This window comes from Mesoplodon bidens (assembly GCF_964165515.1).
Source record: "Mesoplodon bidens genome assembly, chromosome: 15".
NCBI classification, from domain to species: Eukaryota; Metazoa; Chordata; class Mammalia; order Artiodactyla; family Ziphiidae; genus Mesoplodon; species Mesoplodon bidens.
This window is the reverse complement of record NC_138171.1, coordinates 37,213,060-37,235,602: the sequence shown is the minus strand read 5'-3', so window position 1 is coordinate 37,235,602 and position 22,543 is coordinate 37,213,060. Positions and strand designations below refer to the sequence as shown.

At 48.9% G+C, this 22,543-nt stretch overlaps 1 protein-coding gene across 3 annotated transcripts in view; it reads right to left on the bottom strand.

Moving 5' to 3' along the window:
• HIP1 (huntingtin interacting protein 1) overlaps window positions 1-22,340 on the bottom strand; it is a 407,412-nt gene extending 385,072 nt beyond the window's left edge. For all 3 annotated transcript variants that reach the window (XM_081257580.1, XM_081257579.1, XM_081257581.1), the window contains exon 1: window positions 22,168-22,340. In XM_081257580.1, coding sequence (XP_081113706.1) covers window positions 22,168-22,287 — 120 coding nt within the window. In that variant the 5' untranslated portion in view covers window positions 22,288-22,340. The remainder of the gene's footprint in view (window positions 1-22,167) is intronic.
• Between the last annotated feature and the right edge of the window lie 203 nt (window positions 22,341-22,543).

Genomic DNA, 22,543 nt, shown 5'->3' with positions numbered 1-22,543 from the left:
GCGGAGCGGCTGGGCCCGTGAGCCATGGCCACTGAGCCTGCGCGTCCGGAGCCTGTGCTCCGTGACAGGAGAGGCCACAACAGTGAGAGGCCTGCATACCTCAAAAAAAAAGAGAAAGAAATTAGTAAGTGAGTGGTTCTCTCTCTTGGAGTTGAGCAGAAACTAGGCAGCAGGGGGACAGGAGTGGGAGGGAGACATTGTGCTTTTTTTTTTTAATCAAGTAAGTGTATTACTTCCTCAAAATTAAGTAAATTTAAAATTTTTTAATTTAAAATAAAATACATAGCAGACACTCAGTAAATATATTATAAGTGAAGGATTAACGATTACATAGATTCTTACAAAGATATTTTATGGTCTTGCTGCTTCTCTGAATAGGATCTGTTTTATAGTATAGTTTCAAGCTGCTTGCTAATATATAGGAAAATATGTTATTCATTTTTATAATCTCACTCCTAACACTTTTATTCCTTATAGTGAACTTGCTTATTAATTCTAAGACCCTTTTCCATTGGTTCTTCTGGGTTTTCAGTGAACAGGGCAGGTCCATAAATGTGTTCAGACAGGCCAGGGATGAAAATGAGGAACGGTAAGGATGGTGGTAAAGGAAAGAGTGTGTTTTCCATGTAAAGACACTGAGTTCCATTTTAAAAAAAACACCGTGTGGGCCAAACGAAACAAGCCCACAAAAGAATCCAGCCCTCGGGCTGCCAGTCTGCGGCCTCTCCTTTGCTTGCAGTATTCCCTGTTCACTCATGCTTTCCCGCTCCCTCTTCCCCTCAGCTACACCGGCCCCATGCCTCCCCCTACCCCGCCTCCCCCCACCGCATTTTCCAAAGCCCTCCTCCAGACCCACCTGCCCCCAGGCCTCCCCAGCTCCTCCAGTCTGCATGGAGCTTTCTACTCTTCTCCACAGCTGTCAGGTTTAGAACCACTTTTAGAATCATGGCAAGACTCAGTGTGGCCCCGGGCTCTTTAATAAGCAACTTGAGACAGTTAATCCTGCCCTGCTGGGCTCCTCCCACCCTTGCCAGCATCCTCTGCTTCTGTGGTTAGCGGATCAGATCACAGTGACCGTTCAGCCCGCCCATTCTTCCTGGGGTCTAGGAGCAACTTAAACTCAGCAATCAAGTCTGATTCATGCACGACGCCTGGCGCCTGGCACTGCAGGCACTTGGGAAACCTTGTCTGCTGAGTGACGAAGGCCGTCGGGCAGGTCTTCCTCTTGGCAGACATTCCAACTAACCCACGCATCCGAAACCGTGATGGAACTTTGTAGAGCAATCCAAAGAGGATGATGGCACCCCTGTCCTCCAGGGACCAGGCACAGCCTCCATGAGGGTGGGATCTGGTTTTTACACCTGTCATGTAGAGCAAGCCCTCAGAAATGTATTTATTGGCTGGCCGACATGATGCTTACCACCCGTACAGCCACCCATAGGAAAAAAAAAAAGGACGTATGAGGGACACCAATAAGAAGGGGGTGAGAAAAGTCTCACGGGGCTTCATGACCCTGGAGCACCCATGGAGCCCCTCACTGAGATGTGAATACTTTTGCCCCTAAATGAGAATGATTGCCTTCGCCCCTCCCAAGGCTGTGCGAACATTCACATTTTATTCTAGCAAAAACTCTATCTTCTATGGTGGTCCTCACTTTAGAGATGAGAAAATAGAGACTGGGAGAAGTTAAGTGACTTGTCCAAGATCACACGGGGAGTGTGCCCTGCAGCCAGAACTGGGACACTGAACTTTGACTCTACCTCCACCGTTCTTTCCTGGGAGATTCCAGGTAGGAATTCTGAAAAGAGGTGGCAGGGGTTTGAATGACGTGACCTGCAGAGGAGAAGCCTGGGGTTAACTGCTGTCCCACTGCGCTGTGGTAGAGACTGAGGTTGTAACTGCAAGCAACACAGATCCTTCCCTTGCTCATGAAGCCCCCATTCTGGCATTGGTGGTGGGAGGGAGACAAATGATGAAACCCGAAAACAAATAAACAAGGTGACTCTATACCCAGTGGTAAGTGTCATGAAGAAAATACAATGAACTGATGAGACAGTGAGTGGGTACAGCTTTCTGGGGAGTCAGAAGAAGCCCCTTTAAAGAGGTAGCAATTGGATGGAAAGTGAAGAGCAGATGCGAAGTTTCTAAGACAGAAGCAAGAGGCTGACACATGGTAAGCAAGCTGAGGTTGGTGAGGGTGTGGGCAGCTTACAGAGGACCTTACAGTTCAGTTAACGAAGGTGGATTTTATTCTAAGCAATTAGGAAGCCCCTGGAAGGTTTTAAGCAGGACAGTGAAATAATCTGATTTATGTTTTTTTTTTTTTATTTTAAGCTCTCTGGCTATGCTGCAGAAGATGAATAATGGGGGACTAAGACTCAGATAAAAAGAGCAGACTGAGCTGTCATACATATGACCTCTCCCACATAACATGTAGACGTACTAGAAAAAAACACATGAAAAAAATATCATTAACATGGAAATGAACTTGAAAGCATCTCCAGGTACCAGAAAGCTACCGTGGCAAATGAGATTTGAAGCCACATGCTACGGGATAAAACACACCAGATATGTGCTATGAGGCAGGGGTACCTAACCCCTGGGCCACGGACCGGTATCCCGTGGCCTGTTAGGAACCGGGCCACATAGCAGGAGGTGGGTGGCGGGCGAGTGAGTGAAGCTTCCTCTGCCGCTCCCCATCGCTCCCCATCACTCGCGTTACTGCCTGGACCATCCCCCCGCACGGTCCGTGGAAAAATGCTGGTCCCAGGAGTGGGCAGAGCAGCTCTTACACCTCCCTGTGCACTCCACCTCCCCCCGCCCCCCGCACCGTGCCGGGCTTGACAGGGAGGGCACACTCGTCCGAGGTAACTCTCCAGGACAGGAGGTAGTTTTAAATACAGACGAGAAGGAATTAACAAGAAATGACTCCCTGGCCCCAAGCACTAAGCTGGTGATTTCATAGTTAAGACACTGACACCGTACCTGCACTCTACTCTGCTCCCTGTGGACCCGCAGAAAATCTGGTATAACTTCACTCTTCTATCAAGAAAAAAAAAGTTAGTTTCTTCTCCTTCTTCTCTCTTCAGACATAACATCATCAACGCAGCTCTTTAAATATCTGTGCCAGGAGGCTATATTTAGTGACTGTTTGGCCCTTAAAATGAGCCTGATTTCCTGTGGCAAAAAGTTCTCAGCAACAAGGAGAGAGGCCTGGAGAATTCTGAAGACAAACAGCTTTAAAGCTGGAGATGTTCAAACAGTGTAAGAAAGGAGTTGACTGTTTTTTTTCTTGAGCGATGACTGGCATCCAAGATAGAGGGAGAAAAACCATAATAACAGGGTGCTCGCTCTGAATGCCACCAGCCACCAAAGTCGTTCGAGAGAACAGCCTGACAGCAGGCAAGTATTTGGGCCGATAATTGAATGTGGTACATAGTCCTCTTTCAGAAAGGCAGGAGGGAGATCAGTTTTACTCATTCATTCACTCACTCACTCACTCATTCATCACTCACTCATTCACTCATTCATCACTCACTCATTCACTCATTTATCACTCACTCATTCACTCATTCATTCATTCACTCACTCACCCACTCATTTACTAACCCCATTTGTGCATTTCCCCACGTGCAAAGCCCTTTGGTTTACAAAAGCTCTAAGTCATGGGGCAAATAAGATACACAAACCATGGGACTTAGAAGGGTGTCCCTAGAAAGGGCCCTTGGAGGGACACAAAGTGACTGCTGTGGGGGACCTGGAGGGCGATAGGCACTTCCATGGGGGCCGTTCAGGAAGGCTTCATGGGGTGGGGAAACCACCACCAGCACTGGCTACTGCTCTGGGCCCTCTCATCCAACCCACTCACTGAGCCCGGATGTCAGTACATTACCCCATATTCCAGATGAGGAGTTTTCCCAAGGCCCCCCCAAGATAAGTAACCAAACTGGAGCTGGAACTAAGCTTGTTTGACTGCTAAGTGCTCAACTTCGTGGGCCAGGCCGTCTGCAGCAGAAGGAGGCCAATAGAAGTACATCTGCCAGACTGCAGACAAAGGTCTTACGCCACTTCTCCCTTCAGGACCTGGGGCACTCACAGCAGCTCCTCTCTGGAAAAGGCACAGGATCTGCTCCCTCCTCCAATGCAACCTAGACTTTCCACACTTTCCCTCCTCAGACACCACTGTCCTGTCCCTCTGCATGTGGGGTGTCTGGGGTCTCCACGATGACCCAAGGGAGTAGAGGAATGCACATTTACTTAGCCCTGACTAACGTTTGCCAAGCAACATGCCATTCTTTTTTTTTAAAAACATTTTAGTTTGAGATAATTTTAGACTTTCAGAAGAATTGCAAAAATAGTACAAAGTTCCTGTACATCTTTGCCTGGCTTCCCCTTATATTAACTAACATCTTATATAACCATAGGAAAAATCATCAAAATGAAGAAATTCACTTTGGTACAATATTATTAACTATATTACAAAATTAATTTGGATTTCTCCAGTTTTTCCATTAGTATCCTCTCTTTTTTTTTTTAACTGAAGTATAGTTGATTTTTTAACTGAAGTATAGTTTATACTGAAGTATAGTGTTAGTTTCAGGTGTACAGCAAAGTGATTCAGTTATTTTATATATATATATATAAAATATATATATATATGCACATATATATTCTTTTTCAGATTATTTTCCATTATAGGTTATTAGAGAACAATGAGTATATTGGGACTTCCCTGGTGGCGCAGTGGTTAAGAATCCGCCTGCCAATGCAGGGGACATGGGTTCAAGCCCTGGTCCAGATAGATCCCACATGCCATGGAGCAACTAGGCCTGTGAGCCACAACTACTGAAGCCCATGTGCCTAGAGCCCGTGCTCTGCAACGAGAGGCCACCACGATGAGAAGCCTGCACACCGCAACAAAGAGTAGCCCTGGCTCACCGCAACTAGAGGAAGCCCGCGCACAGCAACGAAGACCCAGCACAGCCAAAAATAAATAAATAAATTTATATATATAAAAAAAAAGAATATTGAGTATAGTTCCCTGTGCTATACAGTAGGTCCTTGTTGGTTATCTATTTTATATATAGTAGTGTATATGTTAATCCCAAACTCCTATTTTATCCCTCCCCCCACCCCCCAGTGTCCTCTTTCTATTTCAGGATCCAATCCAGGATCCCAGCTTGTATTAATTGTCACATATCCTTAGTCATTCCTGGTCTTTCATGACCTTGACATGTTTGAAGAGGACTGGTCAGTTATTTTGTAGAACATCCCTCAATTTGGGTTTGTCTGATGTTTTCTCATGATTAAATTGAGGTTATGCACTTTTGGCAAGAGAGCCACATAGGTGATGTGCCCATGTCAGTCTACATCGTCATTCATTTCAATACACTGCCCTCTCTGACTTTCTCTGTATCCTCAGGGCAAATCCATTTGAGAGGTATTACTACCCCCACTATATAGATGGGAAAACCGAGGCAAAGAAGTTAAGGCATTTGCCCAAGGTCACAGGGGTGGTAAGTAACAGAGACAGGATTTGAACTCAGCTCTGTCTTTGGATCATGCTATTACACACCAAGCTGCTACTTCAAGTCTTTCTAGTTTAAAATAATTCATCATGATCTTGACTGAATATAGGAAGTTGGACTTGGATGTTAATATAATTATTCCTAGTTCTACAAGTGTGATTCTAAAACCAATGAACAATAAGGATGACAGCTAACATTTACTTATTGAGCACCTACTATTTCCCTGGCATAGTACTTCATCTTTTCCATTTAAGGTATTGTATTCAGATCCTTCCAACAACACGATGGAGTGGGCACTCCAGGGCACAATCCCTTATCCCAAACTCTTGGGGGCTGGTGTGTTTGGGAATTTGGGGGTCTGGGTAACACCTTCTAATCAAACACAGTAACATCTTTCTTTGCAGTGTATCGTATGACCATCCATTCTAAGATGGGCAAATAACAGACTATAAATAGGCCCAGACAAGAACAGGTTGGGTACCAAACTTTGAAAAGAACTTTAGGTTTCCAGAACCTCTGGGATTTTGTGGGGATAACAGACTGCAGGCCTGTACTATTATGTAAAGTAACTTGCAAATGAGGAAACAGAGCTCTAGGGCGTCTCACAGCCAGTCATTACCCAGGCCTGCCCCCTCACTCTGAGGCCTAATTCCCGTGACATTTAAGACTCTCTCCTATCACTTGGTTTTTATTCCCTGTTTTCCATGACAAAACACATTCTAAATATACTCAACTGGCACTCAGAATAAACGAAAATAAATTTTCAAAACTCCTAGGCTCAGCTGTTCCCGGAGCAGGGGTCTGGGAGAGATGCAGGTTGTTCTCAATGACATAAGGACACGCTTAATTGCTCAGACTTTCCTTCATAAGTCCCAGCTACATCATCTATGACTTGATCCAAACTCCTCATGGACCTGGAAACACGTGTAGCCTATTTTGCCTCTTGGGTTGGATGTGCCTTAGTCCCCACTCTTTTCACAGGGAGGTGTCCTTTCATTTGCCCTATAATTACTGTCCAGTTTGAAGGTTGTGAAGAAAGTTCCGGACTGCAGCCATTATCCCAGGTCTAGGTCATCTTCATGATTCCTGACTCCTTACCAAGCCCCTGTCCATCCGCATTCTCACTTGACCCGAGGATGATGAAACTGACAATACGTACTGTATTAGGTAGGTGGCGATTTACACACTGGAGGGATGGTCCTAGATAAATCAGTGATGAACCCAAGCAAACAAAGACAATTCATTACTCCAGGAATAACAAAAATGCATGCAGGAATGTATATCAAAATATAGGAGGGGGGCTTCCCGGGTGGCACAGTGGTTAAGAATCCGCCTGCCAGCGCACGGGACATGGGTTTGAGCCCTGGTCTGGGAAGATCCCACATGCTGCAGAGCAACTAAGCCCGTGCGCCCACAACTACTGAGCCCGCGTGCCACAACTACTGAAGCCCGCATGCCTAGAGCCTGTGCTCTGCTCCAAAGAGAAGCCACCGCAATGAGAAGCCCGCACACCGCAACGAAGAGTAGCCCCTGCTTGCCGCAACTAGAGAAAGCCTGTGCGCAGCAACAAAGAGCCAGTGTAGCCAAAAATAAAAATTAATTAATAAAAAAAATATATATATAGGAGGGGCTCAGCTGTCTCTAGCATGGACAGGGTCATGATAAAGTTGACACTGAATACAGAGTTAAAACTCTGGGGGGATAATGAAGGGAAAGTGATTGTCAGGGGATGGAAGGCACCTATATTAATGAAAGTGAGATCTTTCTCTTATGTAATGGCAGGTTCATACTAATGGCTATAATGAAAGCAGTTTAAGCAGGAAATAGTTGGGGAGGGAGAAAGAACTGGGCCAGGAGACTGCTGGTTTTTGGTAACAAGCCTGTGGAACTGACTCTTACCTCCTGTACGTGTATACCTTTAAGGAAAATAAAATCACACAACTAGTCATGGGTACAGCCTCGACCCAAACCCCATGCCCTGCCCTGGGGGCCTGTGTTCTCTCCCGTCTGCATCCTTGCTTCAGCCTCTGTCTTTCCAGACTGGGCAATTCTCACTGCATGCCCTCTGTCACCTTAACTGTCACCTCTGAGCCAGCTTTGTGCCTCAATGTCTTTCCTGAGGCCTTAGAAACAGAAATGCAGATTCCTCCAAGCAGGCGGTTCACCCGAGATCCTGTGCAAAGGCAGGCCGATGTGTTCAGGTCATGGTCCAGGAAAACACCTCCTGAGATCTCTGGGTAATTCCTCCTGTGGTTCTGCACAACACCCTCTGAAACGGCGCCCCTGAAAACCCGGGGACTTCCCTGTGTAGGTCCTCGTCTAGATGAGCCTCAACCCGGGCCTCATCAGGGAGCAAACAAACCAAACCAAGACTCATCCATTTACTTATCCAACAGCCATGTGCCTACACTCTGTGCCAAATAGTGCACTAACCCCCAAACTCAGATGTTACTAAGTACAAGTAAGAGAATAATTATAAGGGCTGATATTTCCGAGTGCTCACCACGTGGAAGGCAACGCATTCAGCATCTTTCATGTATTATGTCATTTGATCCTTTCAACAACCCTATGAGGTAGGTATTTTTATTACTGTAGATGCTCTTTCAACAAATCTCTACTTCATTGATCCAGATTAACCTATGCCCACCAGCATCTCTGTAAAGCGGGCTGCCTGGGACCCCAGGCAGGTAAACCGTCTGGCTCTAAAGCCCATGCTCATCACATCTACAGAGTCTTGGGGCACAACCCAGACCCAGACACAACTGGGTCTGCCTCAAATTTGGGCACTGACTTGCAGTATGGACCCTACTTTTCTTTTCTAATCCTCATTTCCCTTTAGGAAACTGGATTGAATCAGAGGCCATATCTAGATAACAACAGGAACCAGGGGGGTAAGGTCAAAGCATGAAGCAGGCTGGCAGAAGACAACAGGGAGTGGTGGAGACTGGAAAATCAGTGTTTATGCCCTGGCTACAGGTTTCAGGTTTATTTGTAAAATTTAAAGAAACACATCTGTAGCTGCTAGCTTGAATCTCGTACATTCCTTCTGGCTCTAACACTCTCTAAATCGAATAGATTTGATAGGTCAGGCCTCAAGTTCACTGCAATGGCATAATGACAGACACTCCATGTGGCCTCTGATTCAGTGTCAAAGAGTTTTTCTGGAAAAAAAATGTATGCTACAAAGTTAGGCCTGATGGGTTACCACTGGGAAGGTGAAAATCAAAAGACACTTCCAAAGTTGTGCAGTGCTCAGCCTGGGCAGATGTACCTGGCAGTTCTAAGCAGAAGACAGAAGATGGTGCCTGGGCAGAAGTGACCAATTGCAAAGGACTTCTCACTGGGTGTTTTCTGAGTGACTTTGGGAGGCCAGTTCTTTTGGTGGGGGGACAGGTCCATCTGACCAACGCAGAAGAAGTTACCCATAGAAACTAAGTGCAGCCAGGGTTATCCAGGAGGAAAGGTCTCACACAGAGAGGAAAGCCAAACAGAATTCAGTGTCTGAAGCTGAGAACCAAAAGCTGGGGTAACAATGGCCAGGTGTTGTTAGAAGGCAGTCAATTCTGACAGGGCTGTTGCTTCAGTAACTACACTTGCAAGGAATCCCAATTTTCTAAGCCTTTGGGGCAATCTTATCCAACCCCCTCACTTCACAGACCTATAGAGGGTAGGGAACATGGCAGAACAGAGAGAACCACAGCCAGGAGAGGCCAGGCTTCCCAATTCTTAATCCAGAGTTCCAGGACCTCCTGGCTGCTCTGCAGCTAAGCCCAAGGATACGGGAACATTCCAGACCACCAGCGAACCTGAGTAAGTCTCAGGACACAGCAGGCCCACCCTGAGGGAAGCCCTTCATTTATTCCCACATGTGCTTCCTGCCTTTAAGTCAGTTCCCTCAAGCAAAGACACCATCAGGATCCTATAGTAACACTGGGATTTCCCACCTGCCTTTTTTTTTTTTAATAGACAGTACAGCACTTGATCAAAAAAAAATTTTTTTAAGGCTAAGTAACTTACATCTATGATCCTCGAACTTGGAATTGCACCAGAGAACTCCATGGCCCAGCAGGAAAGAATGTTTCGAACAGGCTGCTGAATTGTTTTTTCCAGGATAAAACACCTGTGAATAAGTGCCAAGCGTGGAAATCCAATGTTTTATCTATGGCCACAACAAGCATGGATGAAATAACAAGTGTTCCTCTAGGTTTAAAAGCATGGCCTGTCTGTGCAGCGAGGCCTGGGCTCCACTGGGCTTCTTGCCCTGGAGCGTGCGTTACCTGTTACCATCCTGTATTAGCTTTTAACACTGCTTAACAAATTATCACAAACTTAGCAGCTTAAAACAACACCCATTCACCATCTCACAGTTCCACAGGTCAGAAGTCCAACAAGGTCTCACTGGGCTAAAATCAAGGTGTCAGCAGGCTGCATTCCTTACTGGAAGCTCTGGGGAAAATTCACTTTGAAGCTCACTCCAGTTGTTGGTAGAATTCAATTCCTTGCTATTCGAGACCCGAGGTCCCCATGTCCTTGCTGGTTGTCGGCCAGGGACCACTCTGAACTTCTGGAGGCTTCCCTTGGGTCCCTGCACGTCGGCCCCTCCATCTCAGAGCCAGCAATGGCACATTGAATCCTTCTCTCACTTGGAATCCCTCTGACTTCCCCTTCTGCCATGTCTCTCTTCTGCTTGGCAGCCAGAGAAGATTCTCTGCTTTTAAGGGCATGTGTGATTAGACTGGGCCCACCTGGATACTCCAGGCTCCTCTCCGTATCTTGGGGTCCTTCATTTCATCTGCAGAGTCCCTTTCGCCAGGTAACAGAACATAGTCACAGGTGGATATGTTGATGGTGGGGACGTTATTCTACCTATCACATTTCACTTCACATTTCTGAGCTGCAGAAAGAACACCTATCAGTCCACCGACAGAACATAAATCAGGCTCCCAGTCCGCTGGCTCTAGGTGTACCATGCCTGCACACGGAAGCCACCTCTGTAAATCTGTCCCTCCCACTGAATTCTCCACTCCTAAAACACGCTCACCTTGAACCCACCAGTGTTGCCAAAACTTTCGTTTCAGCCCAATGTGACACGATCAGATGCGTTCACCTCGGTGTTAAGCGCCTGCCTTGGGGTGGGAACTGGGCCCATTCCCTTTTCCATTACAGCAACAATCAAATACAATTAGGTCCTTAAGATGCATCATTAGTTCATCTGACAAACATCTCCTGAGGTCCTACTGGGCACTGAGCCCTTTGTTCAGGGTGGGGAGGCCTACAGAGCAGGCTAAGCTATAAGAAAGCTCACGGTCCAGTGTGGGACAGACACCCAGATAAACACGGTAGCACAGAACACACAGCAATAGCAGTCCGTAAATCTGCCTGGGCGGGGGTGGAGGGAGACTTCCCAGAGGAGGGGCCACAGAGGGTGGGACTTAACGGATGAAAAAGAGTTTGGCAGGTGGATGAAGTGGGAGAGGTGTTCTAGGCAGACGAGAATGCTGCCACCTGGAAAAACCCAGGAGTGAAGCAGCCGTGGGCCGTGCTGGGAAAGCGCTAAGGCGCTTGGTAGGGCTGCGTGCGTTAACACTAAGGCTGGCCAAGCTGGGCTGTGTGCCGTGACAACGAGCTTGGGTTTCAGCTTAGAGTAACGCATAACAAACAGAGGTTGTTAAAACCTGGAGTGATACAAACAGTTGGACCTCTTAAAACCAAACTCTGACGGCCAAGGAGAGGGTAGATCTCATGAGGGTCGAGACTGGAGAGCAGAAGGGCCGGGTGGGCCATGCAATAAGTAGGTCGGGCTTGAGATGAAGGCCTGAACTAAGGTGGAGAAGGCGGAGGCGGTCGTGGAGAAGTTGGGGCAATACGGCGTGCAATCAAGGAGGCAGGAACAACAGGCCTCTGTGACTAGCTGCAGGGGTGCAGAACAGAGGGGTCTCCTAGGATGACTGGCAGAATTTCAGGTGGAACGGCCCGAGATGGTTTATAAACTGAGATCTCTGAAACTGTGAACAAAGGAGAATGAGCAAGTCTGTGGCAGGAGATGGAGACCAAGTTTAGGTGGGTTGGGTTTTTCTTTTTTTTTCTTTTTCTTTTTGCAGTATGCGGGCCTCTCACTGTTGTGGCCTCTCCCGTTGCGGAGCACAGGCTCCAGACGCGCAGGCTCAGTGGCCATGGCTCACGGGCCCAGCCGCTCCGCGGCATGTGGGATCTTCCCGGACCGGGGCATGAACCCGTGTCCCCTGCATCGGCAGGCGGACTCTCAACCACTGTGCCACCAGGGAAGCCCTCTGTTTTCTTTTTTGAGTCGGATTTTTCTTATCAGCAGTAACAAGGCCTTGGCTGTACAGGGAGATCCCATCCTGGAATAAGGGTCTCAAAGGAAGCAGGAGATTGCAAGTCACTGCCGAGCATGAGTCAGGGAGTTGACATTCAATAGGAAGTCCCCAAGGACCACCGACGGTTACATCAGAGAGACGGTGTCTTCAGGGTCCCTCTTGGTGGCTCCAATTGTGCTCATGTGACCCCAGATTCAGGGTTCACAAATCAGGGTTCACATTTTAGAACTGGGACCAAAAATGGTTGATGTGCATTTAGTCCTTCACCCAAAATATTTTATCCTTAATTCCACGAACCCTTATCAAGAGTTGCTCGGGGCCAGACACTGCGCCAGGAACTTGAGCTGACAAAGAAAAGGCACTCAACATATATATTTTTTGAATTTCTACCATGTGCCAAGCCCAGAGAGGTGGAGCCCCGAGATGACCTGTGACTCCAAGGGAAGCTGATCCGGATCTTGCTTGGAGAGAAAACCACAGAGCTCATGCCTGTCTCTTCCTGAAGGATTATGGGAAATGGGAGGGAAGAATATAGCAGTAGTTAAGCCAGATCCAAGGAAAACCGAACAGAGAAGGTATTTGCTTCCAGGCCAGTATGGGAGAGGGGACACGTGACAGCCTAGTAAGACATAATAACACACACAGTAACTGTCTAGCCTAAGAACTGTCACCATGGGCTGGCCTCAGGGACCACACAGCCAGACGGAGACCTCAAAGAACCACTGTTAGAAGGTCAGCCTTTCTGCCATGTTCCCAGGTGACATTCTCCAAGCTCCCAGATTCTCACAGTGGCTCACCATGCCTGGCTTGATCTAAAGCTTTGGAACAGGAGCCAAGCCTGAGGTTCTGTGTTTCAGAAGCCTATCACCCAGGTCTTTGGTTTATTCAAATGTGCTTCTTCTGAGCCTAGAGGCACGCTTTCTTCTCTCATTCTCTCCTTTGAGAACTTCTCACCGCCTAATTTATTTCGTATTTAACAGACATCCTGAGCTTTGGCTGGTGTAAAGCCCTCTGCTAGACACTGGGGCAACTCACCAAAAGATGAGTGAGAAACGAAGGCCTGGGACTTCCCCGCTGGCACAGCGGTTAAGAATCCGCCTGCCAATGCAGGGGACATGGGTTCGAGCCCTGGTCCGGGTAGATCCCACATGCCGCAGAGCAACTAAGCCTGTGAGCCACAACTACTGAGCCTGCGCTCTAGAGCCCCTGCTTCGCAACAAGAGAAGCCACCGCAATGAGAAGCCGCGCACCGCAACAAAGAGTAGCCCCCAGTCGCCACAACTAGAGATAGCCCGTGCGCAGCAACGAAGATCCAACGCAGCCAAAAATAAATAAATAATTTAAAAAACAAAAAAAAAGAAATGAGGGCCCGTCTGCCACGAAGGAAGGTAGACACAAGACACACATGAACGGGAGCCAAGGGCACCATGCCTAGTGTGGGCTAATGATAGGTGTCAAATTCCTGGCTACGTGTTACAGCAGGGCTCAGGGTGTGCTGCTTGCATATGCGTGATTCATATATCAAACATTTCCCAGTTCTAGGGCAGCATCAGAAGTGCTTTCACGGGGGAGGCTGTGTTTGAGAGAGACCTCAAAGGGTGGGTGGATATCTAAATGGCAGGTTCTTACTTAGCCTCCTTAAGACTGTCTCCTACTCCCTGGGAAGAGCCTTTTTATAATCCTTTGTATTCTGAAATATATAAATAGAGAAAACTGCATGAAGCAAAAATGGACAGCTTAATGAATTATCATAAGCCACCACCCAGGCCAATAAACAGATGGATGGCAGGACCTCAGAAGCTCCCCTGTTCTGAGCATCCTACCCATCACTAACCTCTCCTGCACCCAGGGATGACCTTTATCTGGACTTTTATAATAATCACTCCCTTTTTTTTCTTTTCAGTTTTACCATCTAAGCAAGCACCCCTAAACCCCAGTTTTGCTTTGCCTCTTTTTTTAACTTAATATAAATGGAAGCCTTCAGAGTTATCCTTTGGGGTCTGCCTTTTTTCCCCTCAACGTTATGTTTGCAAGAGTCACCCGTGTTGTTGAGGGAAACTACAGTTTGTTCATTTTCACTGCTGTATAGTATCCCAATGAGAGACCAGATCACAATTTATTTATCCATCTACTGCTGATGGGCTTTTGGACTGTTTCCAGTTTGGGGTTATTATAAGACATGATTATGAATAGTCTTCTAAATATCTTTTGGTGCATGTGCATGCATTTCTGTTGGGTATATAGCTCACTGTGGACTTGCTGGGTTACTAAGTGTGCTTATCTTCAATTTGGGGATAACACCAGGCTGTTTTCCAATGCAGTTGCACCAGTGTACACCCCCCTCAGCAGTGCATGAGTGCTTTCACTGCTTCCCATGCTTGCCAACACTTGGCAGTGTCAATTTTTTTTTCATTTTTATTTCAGCCATCCTGTATCTCACTGTAATTTCAATGTTCACTTCCTTGATTTATAACGAAGTTGCACACTTTTTCATATGGTTACTGGCCATTTGCTTATCCTCTTTTGTGAAGTACCTCCTGCCTGTTTTTCTATTAGGTTGTCCTTTTTTTTTCTTTTAAGTTTTTTTTACATATTCTGGATAAAGGTCCTTCGATAGTTACGTGTGTTGCAAAAAACCTTCTGGGAGGAATTTCAAATGTCCAAATAAGTCAATTTGGAAAAGACTTAGGGGGGAAAAAAAAAGAAATCTCTGTACCTTTTCTAAGTTACCAGCCCCAGGCCAGGCTTCAGTTTTAGAGGGAAGTATGGAAAGGAAAGTGTACAATTTGAGATCAGACCCACGAGGTTCAAGCCTCAGCTCCTCGGGCCACTTCCTGAGCGCTCTTAGGGAAGTCACAGAGCTCTCTGGGCCTCAGTGTCCACACTTGAGAACTGACCAAAATTACCTCCTGCACGGTTGTTCTGTGGCTGAAAAGAGGTTCTGTGTAAATGTACTTTAAAAACTGCACATGGTGGTAGCTGTAGTTAAATCAGAAGCAACTGGCCACACTGGCTTCCTGAACGGCCCGACCAGCTTCCTGAGTTGTGTCCCAGCACTAATAGCAGAGGTGGCAGCAGCCACCTTTCAGATCCAAGAAGATTCCTTCTCTCTTTCCCGCGGGCTAAGCCAGAGGAACCTTCAATCCCCAGCTCTCTCCCCGGAGTATCAGACTGTACTGCCCACAGACTGTGGAACAGGGCTCCTCCCTGCCTGCCCAGGCAGGAAAACAGGAAGCAGTCCCCACCCTGCCAGGAGGTGGGGCTGACTACTTCCCTCTCCTAGGTGGGCATCTCTCCAGGACATCAACCCTTCTGGATGCAGGAGAAGCACTGACCGCTGGCCAAGCTGTGCCCTATGCCCCGCCCAGGTCACTCCCACACTTTGTCCCGAGGTAGTGGAATAAGTGGGTCCATGCATGGGGAGCATAAAACGGGCCTCATCAGTGCCTCACAAGCAAGGAACCCTTTCAGTGCCCAAGTGGGGCTGGGAATCTGCTCTCTTGGACCACACGGACACACCCTATCCCTTCCCAAGGTCCACTAGCATCCTTTCATGAGCCCCACATCACTGGTACCTGGGCCCCATTCCACATACAGGGGGCAACTGGAAACCCCTTTCAAGAGAGCAGTTGAGAGCTCAGAAGAAATGTGTGTCCTTATTCTAATGGCAAAGGCTGCTTACAGGAGTTTTATAAGCTGAAATATTTGAGAGCTGGAAGGACCCTCAGAAATCTTTTCCAGCCTCCTCATTTTGAAATGAGAGACGCAGGGGCAGAGCCAGAGACACATTTCCTGTCTCTGCACTCATCCTAACATCCCTTATGCCCTGCTGCAAACTACAGCACCTGCACGCAGGTCACTGCCATCAGCCACGTCCAGGGGCCCAGGACACTAGGCCAGTTTCTCTCCCTTCCCTGAAACCTCTTCTAGCTCAGAAAGATCTGACCTGAAGAAGAATGAAGCCCTGGGAAGTCCAAGACCATAGTTTGGGAACGTTTATCAAGTGTTCTGAACTTGACGGAAATTCAAACTGTCAACCTTGAGCCCTAATTCTGTTTCCAGCCCCTGCAGGCTCTTTCCTAAGTGAAGTCTCCAACCTAGTGGGCCATGTACTTCCATGGTACCCTGGGTGCCCAGGCCTGGCACACAGGGCAGGCACTTCATGAGATATGCTCATTGGGGAAATCAAAGGAGACAGAGGGAGAATCTCCAAAATGTGCAAAGGAAAAGTACTCTGCAAGTGGAGGTCTGCCTGCAGCCCCCAGGCTGCTGTAGATCCTCCAACTGTTGTATGTTCACATGTTTGGCAAACAGGCCCCAATGCCTGCCTCATGCAAGGGCCCACTGGGCACTGAAACCCAGACCCTGCCCTCAAGACCTTCCAGTCTGGAAGGGAAGCCAGGATGTGCGCGTGGATGAATGGGAGGGACGTACAGTAGCTAAGGGACCCTACTCACCGGAACCAGACTGCGGGGGCTGCCTGGTGGAGGGATGCCCTGTAAGTGAAGGCCTACAAATGACAGGGACTAGGGACCCTGATGGTGCCACATCATGTGGGGTCTCTGGGCAGCCAGCAAAGGTTCCTGGAAAAAGGGAGTTATACGGGCAGTGCTGGGCTTTAGAGGCAATCCATCTGGCATCAGGTGCTTTGGGAGGCAGGGAGGATGGGATTACAACGATGCAGGCAAAGGAGGAAATAAGGGCAGCGACAGCGAGAAGCAAAGGAGGGAAGGACAAGAGAAACATCACAGAATAGAGTGTGGCTGTGAGGGCAAGAGGCGGGGAGGGCTCAGAGCTGATGCCCGGGAGATGATGGGACTGATGAGGACCAGGCACAGGCGTGCACAGGCGTTCACAGGCTGGGGAGGCCCAAGTAGAGTTTGGGGCATGTGTGGTTTATCAGGGGGCAGATATCCAATGGGAAGTGGTCACACAGGCCAGGAAGTCAGAGAGTCGGCGTCATTGAGGTGAGAACAGAAACCATCAGATGGAAGTGAGGGCAGAGGAAGTGGACAGGAGGAAAAAGAGAAGTGGGGTGAGGACAGAGCCTTGGGGACCCCAAGTGTTAGGGGAGGAAGGAGGACGAGAGCTGGAGGGGGCCAGGCAGTGCCACAGGGATGGCAATCGGGGCCAGTTTTCCTGGGTTTGAGTCCCAGCTGTCACTTACTCACTTCAGAACCTTGAGCTGGTTATTAACCCCTCTCAGCCTCAATTGCCTCATCTGTAAAATAAGGTTTATAACCCATAAGTTTGTTGTAAGACTTGAAAGGGGAGATTTGTGCAAGGCCCTTACACTTGCACAATAGTAAGTGTGATAAGTGCAGGCTTTTCTCATTAGTATCAGTGTGAGGAAACCAGAAGAGGACAAAACCACAGACCCAGAGAAAGCTCTTGGCATCATTTCTAGTTTTCAATACCAACTAAGGGAGCAAGCAGGGGACAGGAGGGGTACAGCACCTTTTATGTTAGAAACCATTCCTGTGTAGCCAGGGTTGGGACCCACTGATCCCTCTAGCCCAATCCTAAAATTTTTCAGCTGGTTAATCGAAGGTTGAACATCTTCTGAAGATCATGAACGAGATGGCAGAAACACCCCCTGACTTAAACGTGAAGAAGAGGACTTGTCATCTCATTTTGAAGCTCTGGCTTGTCTGTCTACTTGCTATGTGGCCTTGGAAAAGTCACTTGGCCTCTCTGAGCCTGAGCTATTAAATAGGTTAAAGGCTATAAACCCCCTAACATGTTCCTAGGACCCAGCAAGCCCTGCATAAATATTTGTTTCTGTTCCTGGCTCTTCCCAGTGTATGACTGGTTAGGATCCTTTACTCTATCGTGGGCTCCATCCAAGAGATTGTGATTAACGGTTTGTTCCTTCCCCTGTGTTTCCAGAGCCCCATCCTCTCCTCTGATCCCAGGATTCACCTGCCACAGAGCAGAGCTGCTCAAACTTCTGTGTCTGATTGAAATGCAGGCTCTGATGCAGCAGGTCCTGCCCTGCTAATGGCTCCAGTGATGCCGGTGCCACGGGTCCTCTGTCCCCCTTGCAGAGAAGGCCCGCAGTGGCCGGTCCACCTCCCTGCTGACTCATGAGCTCCTCTGGGGCCACTCTCTTTATATTACTCATCTCTGAGTTCCCTTCATGGTAAGTACTCACTAAATGGATGTGGAAAAAACAAGTAAACCATACAGAAAACCATGTTCCAGATAAGTAAATACAGACAGGGTATTTTGTTTGTGAGTGGCAACCCTCCAGATTCATTCCAGAATCGCCCACTTGCCCGACTTGAGGACAGTGTGGTGGGCCTGAGACCTGGAACCCGGAGTCCTGGGTTTGAATCCTGACCCTTTCACTCACCGACCAGCGGCCCTGGGCAAGTCACCAAGCTGTCATCCATAAAATGAGGGTGATAACACCCAACCACAGTGCAACCTCAAGGATGGCTAAAACCTGCTTTATAAACTGTAAAGTACTCCAGGCAACGTATCATTATTACTGCAGCTTTTTTGAGGGCGGGAACTACTTTTTATTTCCCTAGAGCCTGAAGGTTGCTTGTGATGGGATGGGTGGGAGACACACCAGGGGTCCGGTTGCAGGTGGGGACTGAGGCAGGCAGGGCAGGGGTCCCCACTCTGGCAGGGACACTGGCCACGTGAAGTGTGAGGATGATCCCAGGAGAGTCAAGGAGGGAAGTCTTCCCAGAAGAGGCTGGCAGTGGTGGGGAAACAAGGCGGGTCTGAGGGCACAGGCAGCTGGGGAACAGGCCTGACCGGAAGGAAGGCAGAGAAATCAGAGTCCCCTGATAGGCCTGGGGCAGGGCTCCGGACTGAGACTGTAGAGACAAGGCAGGACCAGGAGGGAACTTGGGGCCATTAGGAAAGAACATCAAGTAATTACAGATGTTCCCTGCAGCCCAGAGCTGAGTTCCCCATCCAGGCCAGGCCTCCCTGTGGGACCAACCAGTCACTTTGTACCCTTGACTACAGCCACTTCACCACTCACATGAGCCTCAGGCATGTGAGGACAGAGGCAAGAGCAACAAGACACAGTCCCACCCTCAGGAAGCTCACAGTTTACTGAGGGTCACAGAGAAATGGGGACAGGACAGGTGGCAGGTGCGAGGCGTTCAGAGGTGGAAGGGGCCAATTCTGCTCCTGTCTCCACTCAGCCAGTAAGTCTCATCCACACCCATCTCCAGACCATTCCCCATTCCTGGAATGCCCCTGTCCCTCCTCTCCACCCAGCAAGTGCTAGCTCAGGCTGAAGGGTGGGGTTCAGACCTCAGAGGGCGCCCACCCCCTTCCCACCCCCATAGCCTGTACTTTAAGCACACACTCTTAGTAATTATTGCGTTAACTAGTAACACTTCTGCCTTTTTACTGAAGAGTTAATCACAGCCCGCCCCAGTACTTACCCTTGGGCTTTTTTTCAGGTCCCCTCTCCCCCTGAGAGTATAGCAATCATCACTGCAACAGTGCTCCTCAAGTTTACAAAATGCCTTCATGCATATTATTTAATTGAATTCCCCACAATCAACCTGTGACGTAAGTAGTATCCTTATTTTACAACAAGGAAACTGAGGCTTAGAAAGGTAACCACCAGGTTACCACTGGTGGTCCAGTGGTAAAGAATCTGCCTTCCAATGCAGGGGATGCGGGTTCGAGACCCCTGGTCGGGGAACGAAGATCCCACATGCTGCGGGGCAACTAAGCCTGAGTGCCGCAAACTACAGAGCCCAAGCGCTCTGGAGCCCACGCGCCACAACTAGAGAGAAGCCCACGTGCCGCAACGAAGATCCCATGTGCTGCAACTAAGACCGGATGCAGCCCAAAAATAAATAAATAAGTAAGTAAATTAAATAAAAAGAAAGGTTAGACAACTTGCCTGGGGCCACACCACCCACCCACGTGCCTGGCAATCAAACTCCAACCTCTTCTAGCTCCCATGCCAGCGCTCTGCCCAGTACTCAGAGGCCACACAAGGTAGTAGTTAAGGCCACACAAGGTAGAAGTTAAAGGCTGGGATCAATTCCAGCTGTGTGACCTTGGGAAGGTTACTTAACTTCTCTGTGCCTCAATTTCATCCAGGTAAAATGTGGCTGATACCCACCTCATAGGTCCTTATCAATACCACCTCACAGGACCTTACTGAGATTAAAGAAGGAAATATAATAAAGTACTTAGAACAGTGCCAAACACAATAATTAGTTACAATTATCATTCTACCGTCGCTAATTCTCATGGTTTCTTAACTCATTAAAAATTTTTTTTCTAACTCATGTTTATATCTCATAATACATTTCATAGGTAGTCATTAAACAAAATACATTTTTGCAGCTTGACTAAGGTGAGGTTTTAGGATTATCCTCTTTCCTTTTCTTCACTCTCCTACTCTCCTAATAGTTTAGAGAAACTCTCTTTTCCTGATTCATTCTACCTCCCCTCCACACTACACACACACAGACACACACGCGCGCGTACATGCACACACAATGCACGTGCACACACACACATGCATATGCACACACACACAAGCCACTAGGTCAAATTTGGCCAATTATCAGTGTTCCATAGAATGTAAAATACTGGCAAACACTGACCTAGACTCTCCTTATTGGGCTGTCCCTGGATAGCTAGAGAAACTTTCATAAACCTAATTTTTATCACTATAATGGGTCAAAGTCTTACGTGTATTTCTCTATTGCTCCAGTTTTTACTTATTTGAGACTCTAGAAGGAATGAATTACCATTTATTTTCCTTTGCCGTTAAAAAAAAAAAAGATTCACACGGTTTCCTGGAGCAAGAAGCCTCATGTGCCCAGGCAGCTAGTTGAGGCCATAATGCCCACAGCAGACAGGTAGCTTCCTTCTTTTCTGGGGTCCAATCCACAAAGCAGAGAATAAGCCTTAAACCCAGCTGGGCCCTGGGAGACAGAAGTGAACAGCCGTCTCTCCCATCCCACCTGGGGTAGGATGATGACCTAGGAAGGGGACACTCCCTATTTTACATCACCCAAACACACCTGTGAAGGGCCTGGAAAAAGAAGAAGAGGAAGTCCTCTGGGATGAAAAGCTTCATTCTTTTCAAGATTCTCTATATAGAACACTCAGTCAGGACCTCACCATCTGTATCTAAAACCCCAAAGCCCTTCCCTCACACGGTACTGCATTTGGAGGGGGGGCTGGGGAGCAGAACACAGCAGGAGAACCAGCCTCTGGCAGTGGAGGTCCTACTGGATCTTCAAAGGTTCCACTCTGAGAGCAAGAGTGAAGAAAAAATGTGCCCATACAGCTTTGGCCCTGGGATTAAAAGAGGTGCTGTGCCCTTAGAAATGGATTTTGCATACAAACGAGCCAATGAACACCATAAACATGTCAGCTTTATTCAGTCCAATCAATACACAAGGCATTAAAACTCTGAGGTAAAAATGGATTGTGGCTTTTTGTTGATGACAGTGAGGAATTTTGGCCCCCAGCCCTGCTCAGGCTGGACAAATGGGGCAGTCTGCCTATTAGTTGTCAGGCACATCTTGGGGGATGAAACCAAAACCCCAATTCAGGGTTCTGGGCACCCCAGGGCAGCTCAACTTGACCAGCATGGAGCCACTGGTCCGAAAGCCTCAATTCCTGCCCCCGGGCCGGCCCCCTCCTCCAGCCCCCAGTCATCTTCCAAACTCGGCCACACATCACATTTCCCACATTCCTTCTCACCGCTCAGACCCCTTCAGCCGGGCCCTCAGAGACCGACAGCTGGGGGTGGTGTGAGCCAAGCAAGAGGCACAAGGAAGGAGGTGCTAGGGGTGGGGGGAATGTCAGCGCAACCCTGAAGCGATCGAGAGGGGAGGAAAGGGCTCCCCACCCTTCACATCCCCGACCCACTCTCGGCCGCCAGTAGCCCTCTCAGTAGCCTCAGTAGCCTCAGCTACCCTCAGTAGCCCCCCAGTGAGCTTCCCCAGCCTAGGGGCAAGCCTTCCATTCGGCTCCTTTTCGGGTTCCTTCCCCTCTCACCGCCCCTGTGACCCCTGCCTTGCCCCGCCGGGATCGGCTCCCCTCGGTCGCGCCGCACGGATCATGTCAGCTCCTCGGAGCCGCCCTGCCCTCTTCCCCAGGACAGCCGGGTGCCCCCGGGGTCCCCAACCTTCCCTGACCACCCTGACCTGCGCACCAGATGCCCTCTCTCGCGGCCCCCTAGCTCTGTCCTTTCCTGGGTCTGCAAGATCCCTACTCCCTTCAAGTCCGCTCCAGGACACTGCGTCTCTCGGGATGCCCCAGCCATGCGCGACCCGGGGTCCCCCGGTCCTCACCTGAGTCCGCTCGAAGCTCTCCCGCTCCGCCGCCTCCATCCCCGCGCCGACCCCACGTCGGCTCAGCACCTTTGGCAGGGGGTTGGGTACTTGCTTCATGGAGCTAGTCATCCGGTCCATGTCGCCCCGCGTAGCCGAGTCAGGGGCCCTCAGCAGCCCCGGGATCCCCACTGCGCCGCCCGCCCCGCCCTACCCACTGGGATCCGGCGCTAACGGGACGGCTCGCGCCTCCCATTGGCTGAGAGGACTGCTACTCTCCTGAGGCCCCGCCCCCGCCCAGAGGCTTCCCCGTGCGCCCCCGCCCTCTCCAGAGCCCCTTGACTCGCCCTACCCGGCTGGGCCCTAGGGAAGGTGAGGCGGGCCGTGACCGGCCCGG